This window comes from Phocoena sinus, chromosome 6 (genome assembly GCF_008692025.1).
Source record: "Phocoena sinus isolate mPhoSin1 chromosome 6, mPhoSin1.pri, whole genome shotgun sequence".
NCBI lineage: Eukaryota > Metazoa > Chordata > Mammalia > Artiodactyla > Phocoenidae > Phocoena > Phocoena sinus.
In genome coordinates this window covers 7,158,424-7,179,187 of record NC_045768.1, presented here as the reverse complement: position 1 = coordinate 7,179,187, position 20,764 = coordinate 7,158,424, and the positions used below count along the sequence as shown (strand labels likewise).

General features: G+C 54.3%; 3 protein-coding genes across 9 annotated transcripts in view; 1 reads left to right on the top strand and 2 right to left on the bottom strand.

Annotated features, from left to right (window-relative positions):
• The first annotated feature begins 110 nt into the window (after nt 1-110).
• Nucleotides 111-4,462, top strand: ENDOG (endonuclease G). Its single transcript, XM_032634685.1, has 3 exons — nt 111-1,594; nt 2,782-2,891; nt 4,115-4,462. Exons 1-3 carry the CDS (start codon nt 1,085-1,087, stop codon nt 4,395-4,397), a joined length of 903 nt encoding a protein of 300 aa, XP_032490576.1. The 5' UTR covers nt 111-1,084; the 3' UTR covers nt 4,398-4,462.
• Nucleotides 3,819-11,575, bottom strand: SPOUT1 (SPOUT domain containing methyltransferase 1). 4 transcript variants are annotated; one of them, XM_032634681.1, is made up of 12 exons: nt 11,496-11,575; nt 10,818-10,863; nt 10,378-10,503; nt 8,957-9,116; nt 8,652-8,741; nt 8,501-8,550; nt 8,142-8,299; nt 6,621-6,693; nt 6,425-6,523; nt 5,837-5,939; nt 5,549-5,696; nt 3,819-4,621 (listed from the first exon to the last, which is right to left on the bottom strand). In XM_032634681.1, exons 1-12 carry the CDS (start codon nt 11,529-11,531, stop codon nt 4,553-4,555), a joined length of 1,158 nt encoding a protein of 385 aa, XP_032490572.1. In that variant the 5' UTR covers nt 11,532-11,575; the 3' UTR covers nt 3,819-4,552. The 4 variants fall into 4 exon arrangements, with proteins under 4 accessions (XP_032490572.1, XP_032490574.1, XP_032490575.1 ...); XM_032634683.1 differs by having other exon boundaries at nt 8,142-8,272; XM_032634684.1 differs by having other exon boundaries at nt 5,598-5,696; nt 8,142-8,272.
• A 4,524-nt stretch (nt 11,576-16,099) lies between these two features.
• KYAT1 (kynurenine aminotransferase 1) overlaps nt 16,100-20,764 on the bottom strand; it is a 33,366-nt gene continuing 28,701 nt past the window's right edge. For 2 of the 4 annotated variants that reach the window (XM_032635415.1, XM_032635418.1), the window contains 8 exons: nt 20,484-20,612; nt 18,123-18,243; nt 17,702-17,778; nt 17,484-17,573; nt 17,178-17,364; nt 17,019-17,098; nt 16,763-16,849; nt 16,100-16,665 (listed from right to left, as the gene is read on the bottom strand). In XM_032635415.1, the coding sequence (XP_032491306.1) occupies nt 16,600-16,665; nt 16,763-16,849; nt 17,019-17,098; nt 17,178-17,364; nt 17,484-17,573; nt 17,702-17,778; nt 18,123-18,243; nt 20,484-20,612 (837 nt within the window). In that variant the 3' untranslated portion in view covers nt 16,100-16,599. Of the gene's footprint in view, nt 16,850-17,018; nt 17,099-17,177; nt 17,365-17,483; nt 17,574-17,701; nt 17,779-18,122; nt 18,244-20,483; nt 20,613-20,764 lie in introns of all 4 variants that reach the window. The other 2 variants (XM_032635416.1, XM_032635414.1) reach the window with 1 other exon arrangement.

The window sequence follows — 20,764 nt, the reverse complement described above, 5'->3', positions numbered from 1 at the left end:
TCTGTGAGGGGCTGAAACCTTCAAGACCTCTGAGCAGGAAAAATGTTTGAGCAAAGATGGAGTCAGGAAGCTCTTAGAATGGTCAAAGGAAAAGGTTAGGAAATTGTTGGAAGAGCCTATTCAACTCTTCAACAACTGCAATTTGCAGTTGTAGGGAGGAGAGAGTGTGCACTGGGGCAGAAGGTATTATTACATTATGATTTCATAGCAAGTTATTTTTTAGATTGAGAAAATTTTGAAATTCAACAAGTCGTTCACAGCCCACAATCTGGAGAAAATCACCGATAACATGTTGGTCTTCTCTTCGTTGATGTAATTACTATTATATAATTGTCATTTTCTTGATACGGAGTTTTGTGTATTGTCTCTCCCTTCACGTTAGGTGGTGAGCAAGTTGCTGTATGATTTAAAAATATTTTTATGGTCTAGATACTATTCTAATGTGCTAAAAATGTCCGGAACCAGTGCCTATTTCCGAATATTTTGCTTATTCCCCGGCCTCTATTATAAGTAATACGGTGGGGAATCCTTGCATCCCTGATTTATTTCCCCAGCTCAGTCTTCTAAGTGATTTAGAAGGTATGAACCTTTTTAAGGCTTTTTTTTTTTTTTTTTTTTTTTTGGTCCGCTGGGGGCTTGCGGGATCTTAGTTGGCGGAGCGGGAAGATCCCTCGGTGGAGACCAAGGCGACCTGGCGGGGCGGAGCCGGCTCTGGGGGCAGCCAATCACAAACCGCGACGGTGATGCCACGCCCTTTCAGCGCCCAGTCTTAACAAGGGCAAAGGAAGGGCCCTGGGAGGTCCAGTTGGGCCGGTTCTGACGCCTGGAAGGGTCCCGGGAGGTCCAGTTGGGCCGGTCCTGACGCCTACTGTTGGCTTCCTGAGTATAATATTAATAGTTTGGAGCGCTCGGGAGTGGAAGGGACCCGCGTTCCGCTGTCTCATTCCTCCACTCGGCGCTATCCTCGCGGTGGGCCCCGCAGGCCTGTGCGGCCTCTTTCAGAGCCTCCCGGGTCGGACGCGTGAGGTCGAGGCTTTCCTTCGTCTCCGCGGACCGCTCTCCATCCGCGCTCCGGCCACAATCCATGGCCAAGCAGTTGCTTCGGGGCGGCTTGACCCTGGCGCTGGGCGCAGGACTGGGTGCAGCCGCCGAGGGCTGGCGGCGGCGGGCGGGCGCACGGGCGGCGCCGGGGCTGCTGAGCCGGCTGCCCGTGCTGCCTGTGGCGGCGGCGGCCGGGCTTCCCGCCGTGCCCGGGGCTCCGACGGGCGGCAGCCCCGGCGAGCTGGCGAAGTACGGGCTGCCCGGGGTGGCGCAGCTCAAGTGCCGTGAGTCGTACATGCTGTGTTACGACCCGCGCACCCGCGGCGCGCTCTGGGTGGTCGAGCAGCTGCGGCCTGAGAATCTCCGCGGCGACGGCGACCGCCGCTCCTGCGACTACCACGAGGACGACTCGGTGCATGCCTATCACCGCGCCACCAACGCCGACTATGGGGGCAGCGGCTTCGACCGCGGCCATCTCGCCGCCGCCGGCAACCACCGCTGGAGCCAGAAGGCCATGAACGACACCTTCTACCTGAGCAACATCGCGCCCCAGGTATCGCCTGCGCCCCCCGCCCCGGCGGCGGAAGGCGAGGCCACCGCTCGCCTCTGAGCCTCGATTTGCTCCTCTGCAGATAGGAAAGCTGCCGAGTGCGCGCTTTACGCCAGGCGCCTGGTTAAACACACCGCGCGCCGCAGGCGGAAGGGACGGAGCGGTGGGGCGCTGAGCACCCACTCTGCACTCTGATCTTAACCGAGGGCCCCCGGGCGCCTCCCTGATCTTCAGTTTCCTTGTCTGTAAAATGGGGATAAAACGTTATTCACCTACCTCGTGCAGAGGCGCTGAGGAACTGAGGACACCATGCACGTAAAAGTACTGAGCACACTTTCTGGCACACGGCAAGCATTCAGTAAATACCAGCTATAATGAGGGAAGTGATTCTCGGAGAGACAAAGGGACTGGCACAGTGTCACAGTGGGAGGAGACCCAGGCAGCCTGCCTAGAGGACTCTGAGCTTTCAGCCATTGTCCTACCCTGCCTTCCTTCCAGGAGTAAAAGGAAAGATAGCTGCACGCAGTGGCTGTTAGTAGCAGTTGCTGTGCGCCTGGACTAGCCGCCCTACCTCTAGCCCTGTTCCCACCAGGGCCTGATACCCACGTGGAGACGGATGTCAGGCTCTGAGTGAGGCTTGTGAGGTCCTAGCCTCTCTGACCTGACTGTGCTCACCCAGGAGCACAGTCCCCTACCCATTTGACTAGACGCCGTGCTGAGGACTGGAGAGCTCAAGTGGTGGAGTCAGGAGCAGATTCCTGACCTTCCCTGCTGATCTCTGCATGCGGTTCAGACTAGGAAAAGGAAAGGAGAGATGGTTAGGAGAGCTGGTCTTCCCACGAGCCCCTGGGGGCAGTGGGCAGGACTGTTTCTATCTGGGAGGTTTGCTCCTTTCCTTCATATGGCTCTTTGGAGCTGAGAAACAGCTTTGAGACCTGGGATGCTAGTTCTCCCACTCTAGCTGGACGAAAGTAGCACCTCCTTGAGCTCTATCCAGGCCCCACCCTCGTGACTATGTAGGCTAAGTGACTCTCCTTCCATGAACCTGTTTCCTCCACCTGCTTGTTCCCACCCCCCACCCACGCTGGAACTTTCTGGCGCCATGCCAGTGCCAGCCCCTCAGGGCCTGGGGCAGCCCTCTGACTGCAAGTGTCCCAGTCAGTCTCACTGAAGCCCACTTCTCCTGCCAGGTGCCCCAGCTCAACCAGAATGCCTGGAACAACCTGGAAAAGTACAGCCGCAGCCTGACCCGCACCTACCAAAATGTCTATGTCTGCACGGGGCCTCTCTTCCTGCCCAGGTAAGGCTAGAGCTGGGGGGCCTGGGGACACTAGCACCTCCCGTTCATCCCGTCCACGCTTCCCCCAGGCTCTGTGTCAACACCACCAGGTCCCCACTCATCTGGTTTCTTGGCGAGTCTGTCCATTCCGTCTCGGGCCCCCCAGTTTTACTCCACAGAGACCTTTGGGGTACCCACCTAGACATCTCCGCTGCCCGTGGGCACCAGGCCCTGAGTCTACCCTGTTCCTCTCTCCTGTGTCATCTCTTTTCACATCCACCTGACTCTGTGTTCTGCGTGGGTAGAAACCCTTGCACTAGGCTCTCGCCTTCGGGCTCCCCTACTTGGAGCAGTCTTCCCCTATGCTTCCCCTGGAGCCAGGTTTGAACTCCATCTCCCTGACCCTGAGCCTTTACTCTTGTCCCTCTGCAGCCCGGCCTCCCAGGTAGAAGGGACTGAGCTCTTCTGAGCTTGCTTGGTGATTTTCTAGCCTGCTGAGCACTGGGATGAGTGAGGCTAGACGTTGTGGCCACACAGCTGGCTCTGCCTGGGCTGGAATCCAGGCCCTGTCACCTCATTTCTGGGTGCCGTGGGCAAATGAACTCAACATCCTCTCCTGTAAAATGGGGATAATACCCACTAGCTACCACGTGGTTGTTTAAGGGACAAAGGGGGATGGTGGATGTCACCGTAGTAAGGGCTCAGCACAGGCTTGCTGAGGCGCTGGCTGGGACACTGATGTACTTTAATTAGCAAGTGCCTCCTCTGGCCTGCTGAAATGGAGCGGACGCCGTGAAGGCTTAGCCTGAAGTCACCCATCCGGTGCTCCGGGCACCTGCTCTGCCCTGGGCCCTGTGCTGGTGCGGGGAATTCTGCTGCCACAGCCCTGCCCATTTGGTGCCCACCCTCCACAGGGAGAGACAGACAGTAGTCAAGGGTCCACACGGATGAATGTGAATGAAGGCCTGATCCTTTCTGCAGCGTTTATTGCCACCACCCACTCTACCTGACCCAGTGTTGGACATGAAGAAAACAGGGGAAGAGTGAGTCTCTACCCTGCAGGGAGCTCCCAGCTTCCTGGGGGAGCCAAGCAGGGCAAAGAAGCCTCACGCTGAGGGGTGGTCCTGCAGGTTGACACAAGCTGGAGGTCGGGTCAGGGAAGGCTTCCTGGAGGCGGTGGCCTTGGGTCTGACCAAGCCCCCCAGGAGCCCTAAAAGGCCATGTGTGCCTGGGTCTGCCCACAGGACGGAGGCTGATGGGAAGTCCTATGTGAAGTACCAGGTAATTGGCAAGAACCACGTGGCGGTGCCCACCCACTTCTTCAAAGTGCTGATCCTGGAGGCAGCAGACGGGCAGATCGAACTCCGCTCCTATGTGATGCCCAACGCACCTGTGGATGAGGCGGTCCCGCTGGAGCGCTTCCTGGTGCCCATCGAGAGCATTGAGCGGGCCTCAGGCCTGCTCTTTGTGCCAAATATCCTGGCACGGACAGGCAGCCTTAAGGCCATCACTGCAGGCAGCGAGTAAAGGCAGCCCCAGCCAGACTGTGGGGTCGGGGGGACTGGGTCGAATTAAAGGTGTTCATTTTTGGAGACAAGTCTTTGGTGTGTCTGTCCCAGGTGACCCATGGGAACCTCTGGCTTCACCACTGCTTCTGTGCCATCTTGGGCCCGACAGAACCTTCAGCTGGGCCGGGCACCTGCGTGGGTGAGGCCAGGCTGCAGGGCAGCCAGGGAGATGAGGATGGCTTCCTGGAAGAGAAGCACAGCAACAGGCTGGGGCCTGGGAAGCTAGCGGGTGCCCCACTGCCCAGGACCCAGCCCCTTGGGGTATGCTGCCCTCAGCAGGGCCTGGGGTAGGGGGGTTGTGAAGCACAGGCCCAGCTTCATCCTGCAAATCTTGTCACTGGCCAGGAAAGGGCCTCACCTCTCTGCTTCTAGGTATCTTCCTCTGTAAAATGGGGATGACCGTAATAGCTGCCTCCCAGGGTCGGGGAGGGGGAGGGGGAGGGGTTGGTGATGGGCAGGAGGGCCCTCTGTGCAGCTGTCGGAAGGGTGGGAGCAGGGATTCCTGCTGGGAGGCTGTAGCTGGCAAGCGTGCAACACCTGGCCCTGGCAGGGCTCTCAGGGACAGGTAGACTGAGGCTGTCCACCTGTTTGGTCACCACCCTTTGAGACCAGTGGAAGGAGTGGCACCTTCCCCCAGGAAGTGCCCACAGGTACAGCGTTCTGTACTGCCCTCAGAAGTGGCTGCCCAGGTGGAAGGCTCTCAGAGCTGGTCGCATCCTGTCCCCCGTGGGACAGAGGTGCCAGAGAGGAGGGCTGCCCTGCCCACCAGGGTCAGACACGGGGTAGTGGAACACGGAGCGTATAGCTAAGGGAACAGGCCTAGAGCAGGGATGGGTGGGGTCTCCTGGGTCAGCCAGGTGCTCCTGGAGCAGCTGGATGGGCACCAGCACCCAGGATTCCCAACTCCCAGCCTACTCTCAACTTGTCCCTGCTGCAGTTCTGCTGTGGTGAGAGGCCAAACGGGGCGAGGAGGCTGGCTCGGGGCAGCCCTGGGCGGGGTGGGGGACCGGGAGAAGTTGCAGCGCCCCACTTTGGACGGACCCCAAGGCTCCAGCCCCTGCTGATGGTGAGCAGGCTGGGCCTGGAGGTCGGGGGGGTGGGCGGGCTCACCTCGGTGCGGATGGTGCGGCTGCCCTGCTTGGGGCAGGTGTTGACGTACCGGTCGAAGAGGACACTGGGCTCAGCCACCTCCAGGTTGGGGTCAGCATCCACTCCAGCTTCCAGCCCTTGGAGGCCCCCAAACACCACGAGAGCGTGCCTGGCGCCCACAGGAGGGGGGTCACTGAGTGCAGCCCCCAGGGCTCTCAGCCCCCCATATGCGCAGAGGCCCGGTCCGTATAGCTCTGCCCCCACCAGTCCTGTCCCCTGCTGCGTTCCTCCTCCCCTGGCTGGACCCACCTGAAGTTGGGAAGCTGGGCGGAGGCCACGTCTGAGCCTCGCTCTGATGTCCCAATGGTCAGGTCATAGCCGTCCTGGAAGGGGGCCTCAGCAAACACAGCACCTTGTGGGGAGGCAGGCTCACTGGGGGCTCTGTTCCCCACAGGCCACTGCCACGTGGCTGCACGTGCGTGTTGGGGGGCGTGGCTTAGGTAAGAGAGCCACAGCCAGGCCCCTCCCTCTTGCTGGGAAGTCAGTGGTGGAACAGGCAGAGACCATGCGTGTACCAGCTTGGGGAGACAAAGCAGAGGGTGGGGAGGAAGGAGCTCCAAAAGCAAGTAGTGGACCTCTGACTTATCTGGCCCTTTTGCCCCCATTCCCGACCCCATGGCAGACATTATTAAAGATGCTTTTCCTCAGAAGTCCTTAAAAGCATTCCAGGCAGTGCACTCAAGGAGACCAAGGCCCAGAGAAGGAAAGGCACTTGCCCAAGTCACACGGCAAATGAGTAGGGTTAGGACCCCGGTCTGACTTTTGGGTCAAGCAAGGCTCTCTGTGGCCTCCCAGAGAGAGAGGACGGATATTCACAGGAGGAAGCTCTGTCCTTACTGAGGCAGGAGGCCAGGCGGACCGTGTAGCCCCAGTAGAGACCAGCTTTGGTGCGAGGGTCCTGTGACGACACAACTTTTCCACGGTAGGTCTTGCTTTCTGGAGGGGAAGCAGACAGGCTGTGAAGACGGGGTGAGGGGACAAGGAAGTGGCTCTGAGCCCGCAGGCGGGCCAGGCTGGGGACGCTTTAGGGTACCTGGGAGCTGCTGCTGGTTCAGCCGCACCGTCACCCGGAGTCCAGGCTCCAAGTGCTTGTCGATCTTCACCTCCTGGGAAGAAGCCAGAAGAAACTGGTGCTGTCCGCCGCAGGAGAGCGGGGGTCGCTGCTCTCCCAGACACAAGGGCACCCCAGGGGTCCACGTCACCCTTCGAGCCCCGCTCCCCGGCACCCGGGCCAGACCTGCTCACAGAGACCATTCTTTTATTATTAATTAATTAATTAATTTTGGCTGCATTGGGTCTTCGTTGCTGCACACGGGCTTTCTCTAGTTGCAGCGAGCCGGGGCTGCTCTTCGTTGCGGTGCACGGGCTTCTCATTGCAGTGGCTTCTCTGGCTGCGGAGCACGGGCTCTAGGCGCACGGGCTTCAGTAGTTGTGGCGCTCAGGCTCAGTAGTTGTGGCTCTTGGGGGTCTAGAGCTCAGGCTCAGTAGTTGTGGCGCACGGGCTTAGTCGCTCCGCGGCATGTGGGATCTTCCCAGAGCAGGACTCGAACCCGTGTCCCCTGCATTGGCAGGTGGATTCTGAACCACTGCGCTACCAGGGAAGTCCAAGAGACCATTCTTGCAAAACGACTACTGCAAGACACTGGTCCAGGCCTGGCACAGAGTAGGAAGTATTTCATGAGTAGATTAAATCCCAGTTTCCTACATTTTGGTGCCTATGCCACTTACTAGCTATAGCAGTTTGAGTGGTCACTTAACCCCTCTGAGCCTTAGTGTCCTAATCTGTCGAACAGAAGATGTTCCGTAAATAATACCTATTGTTACACTGCAGGGGGCCTGGCATGAAGTAAATGCTGACTACATAGGAGCCTGTGACGAAGGACACTTGATGTTTGCGTTTTGTCCCAGTTTTAGTTTATTTTTTCCCCCCACCGCGCTGCATGGCTTGTGGAATCTCAGTTGCCTGACCAGGGATTGGACCCACGCCCTTGGCAGTGAAAGCGTGGAGTCCTAATCAATGGATTATGAGGGAATTCCCTTGTCCCAGTTTTGAATTCAGGATGGGACACTTTCTCTTTTGAGGGTTTCACATTCATTTCTCTCTTCATCTGGGTCTGGGTCATCCTGTTCTGTTTTTAGCCAGTTACCTCAGATCTGTTCTTTTTGAGGGGAGGGGATCCTCATCTGTTTAAATGTTTCTGCCTCCTTCTCTAGGAGACTTAGGATTAATAGGTGGCAAATGAATGCTCCGAGCCCTGGCTTGGCAGCACCCTGGAACAGCCCCAGAGGCATTGTGAACTTGATTTTCCCGGGTTTTGTTTTGGTTTGTTTTTCGTATAAGGACTATCTTCTGTTGATTTGATTTTTCTAAAACAGTAAATTTTGCTCCTGGCTTTATCTGTTGAGCCCCATTTTAGGCACTTCTCTGGCCCAAATCTGCATCAATGGGGGACTGGCAGGCAGAGATGCCTGGGGCCAGGGCTCCCTACCCATGTGCCCTCCGTAGCCAGGGTGTGTCTGGGAAACGTGTCTCGACCCACCCTCCAATTCCTACCTTCTTCATGCCACAGTTGACAAAGGAGCCCTGGCCCGGCCGGGTGGGCCGGTCCACCACGATGCCCTCTCGGAACTCGGATTCCTCATCCTGACGCATGTGGTGAGGGCTGTCCAAGGGGTTCAGGAGCCCTGTGGTTGGGGAGGGCCAGGAAGATTCTGGGAGGTGCAGAGGCACACGGAGGGGTAGAAGGTAAGGCTGGGAACCCTGGTTCAGGTTCCAGCTCTGCCACAGATCTGCTGCTTACCACCAGCCACAGGCCTTGCCCTGCCTGGGCTTGCTTTCCCAACTGTATCATGATTTCTCAGGGTCTGGGGGATGATCCATGGGAAATGGGGGTCAGCCACCCCCAGCCTTACCTGCAAACTGTAGATCCTGATGCTTGGGGAAGAATGCTTTTCTTAGGTACCTAGGAAAGGACGCACATCTCAGGGAGGCCACCTCCCATCCGACCTGCACCGTGACCACCCCTCCCACATGCTCTGGCAAGTCTGTCCTTCATGCCCTTACTGTGGACACTCTAGGTACTGCAGGATCCGGGCCAGCTGCACGCATGCCTGCCCCTTCTTGCCGACTCCCCTGAATTCCCCCTCCACAGTCCTGGAGAGAGAAAGAAAGGGCTCAAGCCCACCGGGTTTCCTTCAAGAGCTCCTCCCCCCAGTATGACCTCTGCAGCGCCCCTGCTTTGCAACTCGACCCGCCAGGGTTACAATGGGGGCATTCAGACAGGATCCTCAGCCCAGGCAAGTAGGCAGGGAAAAAAGGGAAGCCCAGCCAATCATGGCAGCCCCGGGGCCCGCTGGATGGCCCCTCACTTGGCATCTTGGCCCTCTTCATCAAACACCACAATCTCATCCACACAGAAGATGGTGCAGGCTCTAGCAATCTGGCCGGCCAGGTAGGTGCGAAGCTCGGGCGACTGGGCGTTGTCCAGGATGGAGCCCGGAAGGGCCACGCTCAGGGTGTAGTGCCGCCCTGGGCAGGACAGGGGTGTTCATGGTCAGCCAGAGAGGCCAGGGCCATCCCTCCCCTCCCTTGCTCTAATCCCAGGGCCCAGAGTTAGAGAATTTTCCTACTGTGAGGAGTTTTGAGCTAAGCAGCATAGATCCAACTCCCCTCTCTGGGCCTCGATCTCTCCAGGAAGAAAATGGAATCAGGTCTCCAGGACTCCCGTAAGAAGGGCGTACCACTGGGCCAGGCAAGGGAGTGGTTAGAAGAACTGACCTATATTCACATCCTCTGCCCCCTACCGCCTCAGTTCTCCAGGCGTCAAATAGGGAAGATAATGAGTTAATATTTATTCTTAGTGCCTTTTATATGTGCACGTTTAACCAATAATCCTAGGAAGTAGGTACTACCATGATCCTGATTGAGAGGTGGGGAACCTTCAGCCCACAGAGGTCAAATATGTGACCCAAGGTCACACAAAAGGTAGGACAGCTGGCTTCAGAGGGACCACCACACTTTCCCTCCCAGAGTTGTCCAAAGGGAGCCACAGGAGATAAAGGGCTTTCCTGGTGTCAGACAGCTGACATGCTCAGTTTCTGTCCCCACTGTCACCATCATCACTGGTAACCACTGGGCTTACAGAGTACAGTATGGCCCCCTGACCCTCCAGACCTTTGGGTCTGGCCGAGGAGGAAAGATACTACTTGTTAGGGTAGATCCAAATGTACGAACACGGAAGGACATCCAGGACACAATGTGGGATGAGAAAAAACAGCTCCAGAAGTACGTGGATAAAGCAGTCTCAACTTTTGTAAAACTGTATCTGTATACCTCCCTATCTCTATATAAGTGGGTGTTAACATAGCTGGAGAAACGTTAACTGCAATGTTTGCTGGGATTTTTCCTTTCTTTATTGTTTTCTGTATTGTTTGGGGAGTTTTGTTTTGAGCATGTATTATTTAATGAGAAAAAAGAGACATTCTTATTATGAAATCAAAATAATTAAATGAAAAGTGAAATTAAAGCACAGTGATCAATAAAAAAGGAAAAAAATTAACTATCATATTACAATGATGAGGTTCTAGAGGCATAAAGTGGTGATATATGATGCTTACCCTCCACAGAATCGAAATCTACCTAAGTAGGAAGTTAGGACTCAGTTTTCTGGGTCCCTCCCATTCTCTGAGCCTCATTTTCTCCATCAGGACAAGATGTCTGGACCCACTGGCCCCTAAGGGCCCTTCCAGCTGTAACATTCTCTGCCCTACCGAGGGCCCAGCTTGCTCACCCCGATCCTCCCTCTGGGCAGCTGCCTCCTCCTCCTGCTGTCGCTTTGCCTGTTCCTCCTGCACTCGCTGCCGCTCCAGTTTCTTCATCATCTTGAGATCCTTCCACTTCTTTTTCTCCTCTTTTTCTGGATAAGAGGACATCCCGATTGGTGGAGGGAAGAGGGACTTGGAGGTGAGGAGGACTTGGAGCAGTCCAGGAGGTGATGTCCTCTCAGTAGGGGCAGCCTGGGCTCTCCAATGCTGCTGAGACAGCAGCCAAAGGCGCCTCCCAGGGCTCTGGCCCCGTCTTCTCCATTTTGGGTACTGTGGGACCTAGAGGGGCCAAATCTGGTGGCTTTTCCCCAAGATTCAGCTGTGCACTGATGGAGTGGCCTCGGGGAGAGGTGAGCACAGACGCTCAGCTCCCCATCTGAGCCCACCGCCCCGGTCCCTTACTTACTCTGTTGCTTCCATTTTCGCCACTCCACCCTCTGGCCATGTTCACCCTGGAGTAGGGGTGGGAGGAGATGTAGGAGTGAGGCTGAATGGTCACACCCGAGAGGAGGTCCCACTTGGTGCTCCACAGCTGTCCCCTCTCTTTAAATGGAGGTGGTGAGGAAACGAGGAAACCCTCCCCCCGCCCCCCACGCCACACTCCTGCTGCCCAGAGAAAGCGTCAGGAGGGCAGGGACCTGTCGTACCCCCAGTGCCTGAGACCACACCTGGCACACAGTAAGCGTTCAATAAATTGTTTAATGAGTTCCCACTGGAGAGAAGAGGAAACAGGTTCAGGGGGACAGGACCTGCCCACTGTCGCCCTGGTGTCAGAAGAGATACGCCACAAAAGGGCTCGGAATTCCGAGCCGGGTCCGGTCTTCTGAATCCGGGCCCCGGGCAATGAGTTACCCAACGCAGCCCCGGCTCCGACTCGAACCCCGGCTCCCACCTCGAACCCCGGCTCCCACCTCCGGTTCTCATCTGGACAGGGGTGCTTGAGGCCATGAGCATGTGGCACCTCGGGGACTCGGGCCGCGGAGCAGCGACGAGCAGGGCCAGGCCCCGCCACGGGCCCCCAAGCGGCTCTTTCTCCTGCCTCCACCCCGCGCCCTGCCGCGGGATCCCACATCCCTCCACCTACCGGGCCGCAGGGCCTCTTCCTCCCGCGCTCCGCCATGTTCGTCGCACACCGTCGGCCCCGCCCAGCCAATCAGACTCACCCCTTCCGCCAACACCTCCTCCGAGCCGTCCAATCGGAGAGCCAATGGCGTGCGAGGGCGCGGCCTATGCGCCGGGCTGAGGGAGTGTGTGGGCCTGGGACTGGTTCCTGGGGGCGGGCTCCCGGGGGTGGGCGGGGCTCATCGCAGGCCTGGGCGTCCAAAGACGCACGGTATCCGGTTCTCTCCTGAACCCTTGGACAATAGGAGAGCTACCCTCTCTCCTCCCGTCGGGCGCGAAACTCAAAGCTCAGCTTGGTTTTACACATGGGGACCCTGAGGCACAGAGCTGGAGTGTGATTCAGAGCTGGCAATAATTTAATCCAATTATTTTATAGATTCGTTCATTTACTCTCTTTTAATTATCAGACTTTACTTTTTTAGAGATTTAGGTTTACCGAAAATTGAACAGATAGTACAGAGTTCCCACATAACCCCCACTCAGTTTCTGTTGTTCACATGTGTTAATGTGTACATTTGTTATAGTTGATGAACCTATATTGATGCATTGTTCATAGTTTACATTAGGGTTCACTCTTTGTGTTGTACATTCTAACAGTTTTGACAAATGCATAATGTCATATATCTACCGTTACAGTATCATACAAAATTGATTCACTGCCCTAAAAATCCTCTGTGCTCCACCTACCTCCCCCACTCCTCAAGCCCCTGGTAACCACGGGGACCCTGATCTTTTTTACTGTCCCTATAGTTTTGCCTTTTCCAGAATGTCATATAGTTGGAATCAGACAGTATGCAGCCTTTTCAGACTCCCTTCTTTCACTAAGCAACATGCATTTAAAGTTCCTCTAAAGTAGGAGATAGATGGGCCCCTGGGCTGGACAGCTGGGGTTTGTCAAGTGGAGTAACACTGAAGCTGTGTTCTCACCCAGATGCTCCAAGGTCAAAGCTAGTGGCAGAAGCTGAGCTCTGCTGAAGTAAAGAGATAAGATAACCACTCCTGAGGTCAAGGAAAACTTCCTGTCTGGACATGTGCAGGAAGGCTCCTTGGGGGTCAAAAAGGGAGGGGGCACCACCCCATAATAAGTGTGGACATATACACACAGGCCTCTGCGGTGGAATCCATCTTAGCAAAAAGTTGCACACGCAGCTTGGGGAGGGTCCTAGGACCAGTCATGTGTGAAAAAAGAAACGAGATAATTGGCCAAAGGTAAACAAAGACCAGGAAGAACTGTCCTATATAAGTGATTTAAATCGCCTCTTTACTCCACTCCTCCCCATTAGAAAGGATGCCCACACCCTTTCTCTCTGGGTGTGTATTTCTGCCTAGCTTCGACTTAAATGAATAAACTGTTTCTCTGTGTGCTCTCCCATAGTGCTGTGTCTCTAATAATAAACTTTGTACCTGTTTTTTACAGTTTTTGCCTCCTTGAAACATTCTTGCTCTCAAATGGGGGAAAGAGCCAGGGCCACTTTGCTTCTAGCCTCTAGCCCCTGGTGCTCTAGCGGCTAGGATTCCTGGTTTTCATCTGGGCTACGCAGGTTCAATTCCTGGGCAGGGAACTAAGTCCTCACTGCTGTCTCTCCGAGATCTCCTCCATATCTTCTAATGGCTTGACAACTCATTTCTTTTTCTTTTTTTTTTAATAGTAGGTTGAAGATATAATTTTTTAAAATTTATTTATATTTATTCATTTATTTGGTTGCGCCAGGTCTTAGTTGCGGCTCGCCGGCTCCTTAGTTGTGTCATGCGAACTCTTAGTTGCTACATGCATGTGGGATCTAGTTCCCTGAGCAGGGATTGAATCCGCGCCCCCTGCACTGGGAGTACGGAGTCTTAACCACTCCACCACCAGGGAAGTCCCCGATAGCTCATTTCTTTTTACTGCCGGATACTATTCGTTGTATGGCTATGCCACTGTGTGTCTATCCATTCACCTTTTGAAGGACATTTGGTTGCTTCCAGTATTTGGCAATTATGAATAAAACTGCTGCAAATATTCATGTGCAGGTTTTTGTGTGGACATGAATTTTCAGCTCATTTGGGTAAATAGCTGGAAGTCTGATTGCTGGATCCAACAGTAAGACTATGTTTAGCTTTGTAAGAAATTGCCAAACTGGGAATTCCCCGGTGGTCCAGTGGCTAAGACTCCTTGCTCCCAATGCAGGGGCCCCGGGTTCAATTCCTGGTCAGGGAACTAGATCCCACATGCATGTAGCAACTAAGAGTTCGCATGACACAACTAAGGAGCCCACACGTGGCGACGAAGATCCTGTGTGCCGTGACTAACACCCGGCGCGGCCAAATAAATAAATAAAAAGAAATGGCCAAGCTGTCTTCCAAAGCGGTTATACCAGTTTGCATTCCTACCAGCAAGGAATGAGATACACTTTCTTTTTTAAATACTAAATTTGAGTCAATATTCATCCAATCAACAAATATTTATCAAGCAGATCCTATTTTGAGGCTGGAACTCCCTGTGCTAACCGCCAGGGACACAATGGTAGGGAAAGCAGATACTCATCTGGAGTTTACAACCTAGTAGAGGAGAGATTCATTTCTAATTCAAAGTGTGTGTTAACATTACAGGGGTTGTGTTTATTTCACCATTCCCCGCTCTCCCCTATCTGAATGAAAGGCAAAGTCATTTATGCATCTCAGGTTGGCTGAGGTTACTCAGTCTAAGATCTGGAACCTCTGTAGAGTCACAGATTTGAGTTATGGGCAGATTCTGGATTGGTTCATGAGACATGAAACCTTTGGTCAGGGTGGTTCTATCCAAGAAATCTATGGGTTTACCCCATTGAGGACTTTCTTATCATCAGGCTATGTGTAGTATGGCAAAGGGGCTCCAACCCTGAGCCTCTGAGTTGTTATTTTGTTTCATAATCTTGACTTTGGAACAGTGATATAGTATTACAAAGTCATAGTTGGGAAAGGAAGAAGTGTCCTGGGACTTCCCTGGTGGTCCAGTGGTTAAGACTCTGCACTTCCAGTGCAGGGGGTGCAGGTTTGATCCCTGGTCCGGGAACTAAGATCCCATGTGCCACCTGGCCAAAAAATAAATAATTTTAAAAATTAAAAAAAAAAAAAAGGAAGTGTCCTGTCATAACACCAAGTATGTTCCAAACAGCAATTCTCTGACACCAAGTGGGTATCCTACACTTCAATTAAATTCTGACAAGTTGGCACAGAACTCATAGGTTAAGGGATCAGTCCCACAAGACTGTCTCCCACTTCAGATGTCAGCAGCAAGTGGGGTCACCAGCCACCCCCACTTCTGCCTGGCCGACTACAAATTCCAGCATTTCCATGACCACCCCCCAGATTCAATAATTTGCTGAAACAATTCACAGCCCTCACGAAAGTGCTATACTTACAATTAGAATTTCATTAGAGAAGATAACAACCCAGGAACAGCCAAATGGAAGAGGTACATAGACTAAGGTCTTGGGAGAGGGGGGTGCAGAGGTTCCATGCCCTCTCCGGATGGGCCACCCTACCAGCTCATCGATGTGTTCACCAACCCAGAAGGTCCTTGAGCCTCAGTGATTCAGGGTTTTTATGTGGGATTTTATTACATATGCACATCTGATTAAATCATTAGCCACGTGACTGAACTCAATGTCCAGTCCCTTTTCCCTCCCTGAGGTCTGGGTTTGAGGCTGAAAGTTCTGACCCTCTAATCACATGGTTGAAGGGGTTCATTTTGAATAACAAAAGACACTACTAACACTCATGAAATTACAAGGGTTTTAGGAGCTCTGCGCCAGGAACCAGGGACAAAGACCAAATGTATTTTATCATCCTATATGTTCCCATCAGCTCCCCAGTTAAATATGTGATATGAGCAAAACCCATGAGCTTGCTATGCAAATGCAACTTCAAGACAATTCCCCAGCACCACCTTCCAAATGATTTCAGGAGTTGCGTTGCTTTCCAGTGGGAGGCCCACCCCTGGGATCAAATCTCATTTCTACATTTTACCAGCTGGATGGCCTCAGGTAAGTCCCCTCACCTCCAAAGCGGTTTCCTCACCTGTAAAATGGAGGCAGTAACTCCTGTCTCAGAGGGTCCTTTAATGAGATGGTGTGCATCCAAGTGCCCGGCATACAGGGGTGAGCAGTAAATGTTAGGGGAAACATTCCTTTCCCCTTCTGTCTAATTATGTAATCCCTGGCAATCCTGGCCTGGACTCTGATTCCTGTGGGGTGTGACTGTCCGAGTCTTCCCTGTTAGACACTCAACTGAGGCCCCCATCACACACACACACACACACACACACACACACACACACACACACCACACCACCACCACCACCACCACCACCACCACCACCAACAACAACGGTAACACACACCATCTGAGCCCCTAGGCCTGGTTTTACCATTAACTAACTGGGTGGCCTCAGACAAGGTCCAAGTCCCTGCCCTTCTTTGGGCCTCAAAACACATTTGTACAAAGAGTCTGGGATCTGAGGTTCAGGGAGGTGGGAGTTGCGTTCCATTCTGACTAAGCCCCCATCTGCAATCAGCACCAGGGTGTGAAGCAGAGAGAAGCAGCCAATAACAGTTTGAATAACTTAAAACTTTATTATGGGCAAAAGTACTGGCTTGAACAGTCAAGCCTAAGGGCAACTTTCCAAAATCAAGCTTAGATAAGGAAAGGGAGGGATGCCTGAGGCCTGGATGGGGCCAACGCAAGGCTGGGGCCAGTGCTGAGACCCAAGGTCAGTACACTATTGAACTCTGCCCTCTGAGTCCCAGCTGAGTCTGGGGAGGCCAGAGGGGACCCAAGACCATGTAGCCCAGCACAGGGAGGACCAGGGAGAGGCCTCGGTCAGGCCTCCTTCACCTCTGCAACAGGAACACAGCTATGCACCATGGGGAAGTGCTCCTGACTGTCCCAAGACCAAAAGGGGGGCTCTTCCCTGAGGTTATTCTGTGTTACAGAGAAGAGATCCTCCAGTACCATCTACCCCCAACCTGGGAATGGCTGAAACCTGGACAAAGACAGAGCCCTGCAGAGTGTCAGGGAGCAGGCAGTGCAGGGCCCAGGGGGTGATGTCAGGGCCTAAGCTCATCCTTCCACTTCTGTAGCTTCTTGTCCATGGCCCGGAGCGTGGATTCATCCTGCACCAACACAGATTGGTCCTGCCCCTCTCCCCATACCCGCAGGAGGCATGGGGAGGCTTGAGGAGGTCTTCCCTCCCCCAGGCCTGTCCTTTACCTTCATGAAACAGAAGCGGATATAGTGGTCAAAGAGCTCCTGATGTGGCACGCTGCAGAAGATGGAGACCGGGATGGCCATCAAGCCCTGTGGAGGAGGAAGCCCATGTCTCAGCGGCCCCACAGCCCAGCAGGCCTCTGGGGGGCTCCAGGGGGTCAGAGACTGGACTTTGGCGCATCAGCCCCCTGGTCAGGCACCCTTAGCAGTGCACAGCCTGTAACACGTACACAGCGGCCCTGGCAGAGGCCCAGCCCACCTTGTTCTTGATCATCCACTTGACAAAGCGTCTGTCGTAGGGCTCATCTGCAGCTCCAGGCAAGTTGGGCATCTTGCTCTCTGGGGGACAGAGGCCAGGCTGAGCCCTGAGCAGCCTCCAGGACCCTGTACCTGGCCCAGCCCGGCCAGTCCCACTCACTGAATTCCGAGATGTCTGTGATGAGGAAGTAGCTGCCCTGGGGGATCACGGGCCTCAGGCCTACAGACTTCAGGCTCTGTATCATGTGGTCACGGCAGCGCTGTATGGCCTGTGGGAGCTGCACAAAGTAGCTGCTGGGTTGGCCGAAGTGCAGTTGCTCCCGCTCAAAGCTCTGGGCTACTGCAGCCTGGGGAGGGCGGAGGGACAAGCAGGTCAGGTGTGACCTGACCTTGGAGCCAGCCCGAACTCCTTTCTTGCCCCACTCCCTCCCCCGGTGGGGTGGGTCCTGCCCCCCCCCCACTTCACCTGGGCCTGTGTGGGACAGTGGAAGATGGAGTTCTGGTGCATGGTGCGCAGGTGCTTCAGGAGACTGTCCGGGCCTAGGACCCAGCCCACCTGGACCAGGAACATAGGTAGGGGGTGAGGCTCTTCGGGGCCTGACCAAACCCTTTCTGGATTTCCAGGCCAGACTCGCCTACCAAGGCTTGTAGAGGGAGGGGTCACCCCCGCCCTCGTTGACTCACCTTCCAGCCTGTGGCGCTAAAGGTCTTGCCAGCGCTGCCAATGGTCAGGGTGCGTTCCCACATGCCAGGGAGGGTGGCTGCCCAAGGCCAAAGAACGCAGCCGCTGAGATGGGGGTGGGGGCAGGGGAGGGGTGGGGGCTGGACCCCAGCAGGCACTCAGGCTCTCAACGCTCCGGATTCCACCATGTGCTAAGCTACTCCCAGGACTTATTTGAGCTCACCCTCATGACAACCCTGGGAGGCAGGTGCCATGTGTTCCCCTGTCCTCAGAGAGGTGAAGTCACTGCCCCAGGTCACCTGACCTGTGTGGGTCTAGACCCCTCGGTCCTAATCAACAGGCCTGCGCTGACACCCAGACTGGGCTCAAGGCCCTGCCACAAATGTCCAGGGGAACGGGGGCACCCTGGCCGGCTCGGCTCACCGATGCTGACGTGCTGGCACCCGTCGTAGACCAGCCACTGGTAGACCTCGTCGGTGATACACACCACGTCATGCTGCTGGCACAGGCTGGCCACCAGCTCCAGTTCTGCCCTGGAGAACACCTGCAGGGACCATCCCCAAACAGAGAGGCCTACTTACAGAGATGAAAAGACAGGGCCAGAGCCGGTGCTGAGGGCTTTTCTGTCCCATCCTATCCCTGCAACAGTGACCCTGTGAAGTTGGTTGTGAGATAACAGAAAATGCATATATATATATATGTGTGTGTGTGTGTATATATATATACATACATATATATGTGTATATATATATATGTGTGTGTGTGTGTATATATATATATATATATATATATATATACACACACACACACACACACACACACACACATACATATATATATATATATCTGCCCCAATTCCTGGCACAGAACTCCTAAAACCCTTGTAAATTACTAAGTGGTAAGAGCACTAGGAACATCTTTTGTTCTAATACTTGCTCTTTGATCCTGACCTAGTCACAGGGCGGCTCTGGAAACTCTTGTAAATTCCTAAGTGATAAGAGCACTAGAAGTGGACTTCCCTGGTGGCACAGTGGTTAAGAATCCGCTTGCCTTCAATCCCTGGTCTGGGCAGATCCCACATGCCGCGGAGCAACTAAGCCTGTGCACCACAACTACTGAGCCTGTGCTCTAGGGCCCGTGAGCCACAACGACTGAGCCCTCGTGCCACAACTACTGAAGCCCATGCGCCTAGAACCTGTGCTCCACAACCACAACAAGAGAAGCCACCGTAATGAGAAGTCCGCGCACGGCAACAAAGAGTAGCCACTGCTCGCTGCAACTAGAGAAAGCCCGTGCACAGCAATGAAGACCCAACACAGCCATAAATAAATAAATAAATAAATAAATAAATAAATTTATAACCAAAAAAAAAAAAGAATCCGCCTGCCAGTGTGGGGGACACGGGTTCGAGCCCTGGTCCGGGAAGATCCCACATGCCACGGAGCAACTAAGCCCGTGCGCCACAACTACTGAACCTAAGCTCTAGAGCCCGTGAGCCACAACTACTGAGCCCGCATGCCACAACTACCGAAGCACACATGCTCTAGGGCCCGCATGCCACAACTACGGAGCCCAAGTGCTGCAGCTACTGAAGCTTGCACACCTAGAGCCTGTGCTCCGCAACAAGAGAAGCCACCACAATGAGAAGCCCATGCACCGCAACAAAGAGTAGCCCCCACTCGCTGCAACTAGAGAAAGCCTGCACGCAACAACAAAGACCCACTGCAGCCAAAAATAAATAAATTTAAAAAAAAAAGAGCACTAGAAGCATTTTTGCTCTAATGAGGCAACTCTAAGTGGGCTCTTGGATTGGGGCTGATCATCAGAAAGACGAAGCCATATTGTAAGTTTGGAATTTTCTCCAGAGAGGGCAGAGGGGCTGGAAATGGAGTTGATAATTGAAGCCTCCATAAAAATCCCAATAGGACAGGGTTCAGAGAGCTTGCAGGTGGGTGAGCACATCCAGGTACCAGGAGCTTGACACACCCCAGCTCCACAGGGACAGAAGCACCTGTGCTCGGGAACCTCCCAGACCTCACCCTACATGTCTCTTCATCAGGTTGTTCATCTGTATCCTTTACCGTATCCTTTAATAAACTGGTAACTGTAAGTAGGTGTTTCCCTGAGTCCTGTGAGCCACTCTAGCAAATTAATTGAACCGAGGAGGGGGTTGTGGGCACCTCAGATTTACAACCATAGGTCAGCAGCACAGGTGACAACCTCGACTTGTGACTGGTGTCTGGAGTGGGGTGGGGGGCAGCCTTGTGAGACTGAGCCCTTAACCTGTGGGATCTGACGCCATCTCCAGGTAGACAGTGTCAGAATTGAATTAAATTGAGTTGACTTGTGGGACACCCAGCTGGTCTCACAGAATTGCTTAGTGTGGGAAAAAAAAACACATATCTGGTGTCAGAAGCGTTTTGAGCGTGATAATGGTGTGACAGTAAAGGAGAGACACAGGTGGAAGCCTGGGTCTTCCTTCACATCAGTTCTGTCATGTTCCCATTTTCCAGATGAGAAACTGGAGAGGTGAAGTCACTGGCCCAGGTTCATGGGCAAGTCATGGAGATGTCCAGCCCGCTCCACCACCCGAGGCCTGATACCTTCCCTGGGGATCCCTGCCCCAGGCCCTGGGACGTCTGGGAGCTTCGGTCCTCAGAGCTCATCGCAGGTAGTCCTCCCACTTCACAGACAAAGAAACTGAGGCCCCATGGCAGCACAAGAGTAACAGAGCAGGGACGTGAGCCAATCTGGAGGGGTCCCCAGAGGAGGTCTCTCAGGTACCTTTCCCAGGGGGTTGTTGGGTGTGTTGAGGATAAGGGCTTTAGTGCGAGACGTGAACTTGCTGGCCAGCTCCGTGGGGTCCAGCTGCCAGCTGCTGCTGGAATCCAGTTCCCCATCCTGGTTGGGGCTCTGCAAGGAGGTGGGAGGGGGTGGCAATACTTACCCACATGACTTTCATCTCAAGAAAGTCAGCCTTCCTCCCCCCAGGTATCTCTCCCCACTGTCTCTCCTCTCGGGCTCTGGACACCCCTCTCCTCACCCTGGAGAAACTGCCCTCCTTC